This window comes from Octopus sinensis, linkage group LG3 (genome assembly GCF_006345805.1).
Source record: "Octopus sinensis linkage group LG3, ASM634580v1, whole genome shotgun sequence".
NCBI classification, from domain to species: domain Eukaryota; kingdom Metazoa; phylum Mollusca; class Cephalopoda; order Octopoda; family Octopodidae; genus Octopus; species Octopus sinensis.
The window spans coordinates 85,363,819-85,369,139 of NC_042999.1; the positions used below are offsets into that span (position 1 = coordinate 85,363,819).

At 32.7% G+C, this 5,321-nt stretch overlaps 1 protein-coding gene across 1 annotated transcript in view; it reads right to left on the bottom strand.

Moving 5' to 3' along the window:
- Window positions 1-416: 416 nt before the first annotated feature.
- LOC115209892 (sulfotransferase 1A2-like) overlaps window positions 417-5,321 on the bottom strand; it is an 18,018-nt gene continuing 13,113 nt past the window's right edge. The window contains exons 2-5 of the mRNA XM_029778474.2: window positions 5,255-5,321; window positions 2,829-2,926; window positions 2,296-2,473; window positions 417-755 (exon numbers count right to left, since the gene is read on the bottom strand). The exon at window positions 5,255-5,321 is cut by the window's right edge and continues 251 nt beyond it. Coding sequence (XP_029634334.1) covers window positions 658-755; window positions 2,296-2,473; window positions 2,829-2,926; window positions 5,255-5,321 — 441 coding nt within the window. The 3' untranslated portion in view covers window positions 417-657. The remainder of the gene's footprint in view (window positions 756-2,295; window positions 2,474-2,828; window positions 2,927-5,254) is intronic.

Sequence of the window (5,321 nt, forward strand, 5' to 3'; positions counted from 1 at the left end):
TCTCCTGCATATTGATTTCAGAATTAAGGGTCAATGTCTGTTTCAGTCGATCATTGTAGCGTCGTTTGGGGCAGGTACGTGATTTCAAACCGGTGTCGAGTTCGCTGAAGAGGATTTCATTTGGTGCATGATGCTCTTCATACACCAGACATGACTTTCCCATCTGAAGCAATGTTTGATGATGATGCTCTGGGTGCCCATTCAAGTACTACAAGGTAGTTAACATTTAGGCCCATTCAAGTACTACAAGGTAGTTAACACAGTCAGCCTATTTGATGCTCATGTGTAAATGTCAAATATTACATTGAATATATAAAAGAAACTATTCTTCGATTAAAGCAATAAAAATTCAGACACCGCAAATATATTATTTTATCCAAATTTATTCACTGATGATTGCAATATAACTATATATCTACACACACACACACACACACACAAACATATATATATATATATATATATATATATATATATATATATATATATATATTACAATTATATACAAGAGACATCTTAATTTACTATTTTAGCCACAGGCGTTGATTTTGTTTAACTGACACTATGAGAATATTCCTTTCATATATGTTATTAATTTACGCATGGAGTGATCCTAACTCCGAGTACAAAATGGATCATCTATAAATAATTCAAAAATTAAATTAATTCCTCGATCAATAAGGCTGATTGGATTCTTGCATCCATTCGGTCGCTTTGTTCGACGGTTAACCATTTTTTCCATGTCTCCACTTTACCTGCAATTATTTTTAAAGATATATATATATATATAATATATATATATATTATATATATATATATATATATATATATAAATATATTATATATATATATATATATACATATATATATATATATATATATATATATATATATATATATGTATGTATGTATGTATGTATGTATGTATATGTATATATATATATATATATATATATATGTATTATATATATATATATATATATATAGTATATATATATATATATATATATATATACATATATATATATATATTATATATATGCAGTATTTTTTTAAGGACGGAATTATCTATATATATAGGTCACATTTTGGCGCTCAATGTGACTGAGCTATAGAAAAATAGAGAAATACAAAGAGAAAAATGATAAGTTATCAAAATATATTCAGTTTTAAAACGATATGCACCAGATTATGTGCTAAAAAAATATATATACAAAAATATATTCAAAATATATTTAAAATACTTTTAAAATATATAGCTATAAGTACATATTAAAAATATATTAAAATTGTACGAAAATATATAGTCACACTTACTTTTAAAAACGATATTAAAATATGAAATTAAAATATATTGTAAATCCAAAGTTTTGTAACTCGCTTAAAATCTAGGTATATAAAATAAATTCATTTAGAAATATAACATCCAGAGGTTCACATCTGACGGCCGTTTCTGGGGTATAATGGTGCAAAAATGAACTTGGGTTCATTCAATACCACCGCAATATATATATATATATATTATATATATATATATAATATTATATATATATAATCTATATATATATATATATAATATATATATATATAATATATATGGTATAAGTGAACCCAAGTTCATTTTTGCACCATTTTTCTCTCCTATATATGTATATATTTATATTCACATACATATCTGTATGTATGTATGTATGTATGTATGTATGTATGTATGTATGTGTATGTATGTATGTATGTATGTATATGCAGATATATGAAATTTCCCTGTTCGTCTAGCCAGTATATGAGACCCACCCAGTTTAGAACGATTGGAAAAGGTATTTTTCTTTCCCTGCCAATTTCAAGCAGAAGGCATCACTAAGAATCTCATGAATCACTTTGTTTCAAATGTATTTGTTCATATACAAATATGAATAAGTAATATTTAGAGGCCTGAGAGATAGGACAAACTTGTGCGATTAGTGTACCATATACTTAACCGAGATTTTTAATTTTCTCAATTAGTTTCCATTTCTGTATTATGTATAATAACGCAACACTTAATTTTCAAGTGACTCAGACAACTTAACTCAGACTTAGAACAGCGAGACAAGAACTATTCACTTCTATAAGCACAACAACAATATAAAACTGACAGAAGATTCCTGAGATATCCACTATCCGAGTGTCTTCCTTTGGTCATAATGGATTTCTTCTATTGGTATAAGAAAGGTGTTTCTACCAAGATGAAGAATGTATATTTGAATTTATGGAAATTAAAATATAAGGAGTTAAACGAAGCGATGATATACGTACCAGAATGATAGAGAGTTCCGCCTTCTTTGAAGAAGTCTTTGGGGATATACGAACGAACCAATGGCTTTTTAGATTTCATTTTGTCAAATGAACACATATCAACAATACTCTTAGCGAGTTGATCAGAAATTGGTTTTCCCAAGAAATTAGCAACACGCGACAGTGCTTTAAATTGATCCTATTGTAAAGAAAATTTTAACTCAAATTCCTAAGTTTTCAGTAAAATATTTTCTCGTTACAGAAATATGGTTAAAATATGATTAAATTACAACGAAATATGTAATTAAAATATTATCTAAGTTAAGAAAGAAAGAAACGAATTTATTATAATAAGGGGGTAAAGAATTACATTCGTTACGCTAATCATCATCTTCCAATCGGAAAGAATTCGGTAATATTTAAGAAAACATCAAGCACATATTTATACATTAGTTTTGTTTTGTGTTTTGTTTTCTTATCAATAATTGAAAAATTAACATACTGAATAAGATAAATTAAGATTTTTTAAAAAAAGGAAAATATATTTGTATTACATTTGTTATTTCTTCATAAGTTATAATAAGAACATTTGGGTTGTTTTTCATTAACTCATAAAATTCCACAGTATGGTTAAAGTAATCACCGTAAGGAACTAAAAAATTAAAAGAAAAATCAGGAAATGTATGACTAGAATACAACGGCCTTTTTTAATAACATCAAATTAACCAAAAAGTAATAATAATAATAATAATAATAATAATAATAATAATAATAATAATAATAACATCAAAAAATACCTTAGGAATGAGAACCCAGGTTCGAAATTTCCTCAAGACACCTGAAGAAGGCTGGAGGGTATATCAGCCGAAACGTTGTGTTAACAAACAAGATGAGGACAAATATCCGTCGAATGTAAATAATGTACATAATTCCTCATCTTTTAAATATAGAACTGTATTAAAAAATACAGTTGGTAACATTTTCACTAGGCACAAAAGTTCATACTTTAGAGAAGACTTTTGATATTCTGTAACGTTTATGTTTTACCCTAGAAACATCATTAGCATATGTGGGAATGAGATGGAGCTGTGACGTCAACGGTCAAGGGGCCCCAACGAAACAGGAAGGGGGAGAGAGGAAGTGAGGGAAGCAAGACCAGGGTCGTCCTCTTGCGGCCTGAGGCAGTCGCAGTGAACGGACGTCAGTGGAACGAGCTAGTGAGCATTGGTAGTAGCAGCTACTAACATTAAGTGAGACGGATAGGGAACGTGCATAACTGGGACTTAATTTATCAACCCCGAAAGGATGAAAGGCAAAGTCGACCTCGGCGAAATTTGAACTCAGAACGTAACGGCCCGGAGTGCTAATGATTCTGCCAGCTCGCCGCCATTTTTTTTTCTCAGACAAAAAAATTTCATTCGGTCATCTATAAACATGGTATGCAATTCTTTAGTACCTACCTTGGCTTTTCAGCAGGAAAGGCAAAGCATTGCGAAAGACCAATAATAGTAACTACAATACGAGAAGTATTGAATGGCTGAACAAGGGTCAAATCGCCAGATTTGGAAGGTTGCCCTCTGAATTTTATGATTAAATGCCAGATTTGTTTGGCAACATCTTGGCAACTGTCTATTGCAAGTGGCAGCAAAATAGAAGCTTTCTCAATTCTGTGAGGTGGGATGTGTTGATGTTGCTGAGAAAGAACGCCAACAAGCGGGACATTACAGACAATTTCCGTCCCATAACCCTGCTAAATGCAGAGTTTAAATCTTTGGTCAAGATATTAGCTCAGAAGTTGACGTTTGCCGTCGGTGATTTGGTCAGAGAACTCAAAAGTGTGCGATCCCCAATAGATTTATCTACGACAATCTCCACCTTATGCAATACATCATAGAAGGAATGGGTAACAGATCTGGCGTTGGCAGAATCCTGATCAATTCGGATCAGTCGAAATCATTTGATAGGGTCGTCAATCGCTACTTGGAAGCAGTCCTAAAATCAGCTGGTTGTGGACCCGTTTTCAGTGGCTTGATTGCAGCAGTACACGGTGCTTGCTCGGTTATCAAAGAAAGCGGCCATCTCTTGGAACAGTTTCATATTGCGCTCTCGATCCGTAAGGAGTGTCCTCTCTCATTTCTAGTCTGGCTTGGCCCAGACCTCCAGATGGATTGGAACAGCTTCACACCGAACTGAGATGAGAGGAAACTATTCCTGGAAAATCGATCATGGTTAGCTAATACCTAAATTATCTCTGTAAAAGCACTGCTGCTCTTCCCTTTGGCGGGGCTGCAGTCCTGAGCCAAGAAAAGAGTAAGATTAGGCGCCTGTCACCTGGAATGTCATCAGGTGCTCATTGCCCTTTACCAGTTGGGCAACGCGGTCGGTAGAAGTTCTATGTCAGCAATATATAAAGACCCAGAGGGAGTAAGATCCATGATCTCCTCGGGGAACTCTGGGTGTCGACGAGGATGAAGTAGCTGGTCTGTGCCGGAGGAGTATTGCCGGTTGAGATGAACTCTACAGGCAGTTGGTGCAATGAAAATTTTAATATCATATAACAAATGCTTAAGCTAACAGCTTTTGTGTATTTTTAAATAGCTAATATGTGTCTTCCACGTTGCAGTCGTTTCAGTTGCAATACACGGTCTCGCATCAAATCACTTGCCTGGCAAATACACTTCCGAAATTTATTTAATAAATAAGCTGTAATATGTGTCTCATTTGATTTCTTCACTTCGCTGATATCAAATGAAAAAGGGGTTCATAGTTATTAAAATAGATCCATTAGCCGCCTAATATACAAAATAAAAGAACACAAAATTAAAATAAATGTTAATTTATGAAATTGTGGCAGGGATAGGTAATCATCCGAGACTACATTGGCAATAGAATTTCACCCTTTAATATTGTAGTAGTAGTAGTAGTAGTAGTAGTAGTAGTAGAGTAGTAGTAGTAGAGTAGTAGTAAATTCTAAGACTACCTTCTCCTTTCATCCAAAGGTCGAAATAGCTGGGAAAATCTCCGTTGTATTCAAACACTTTAGCCCC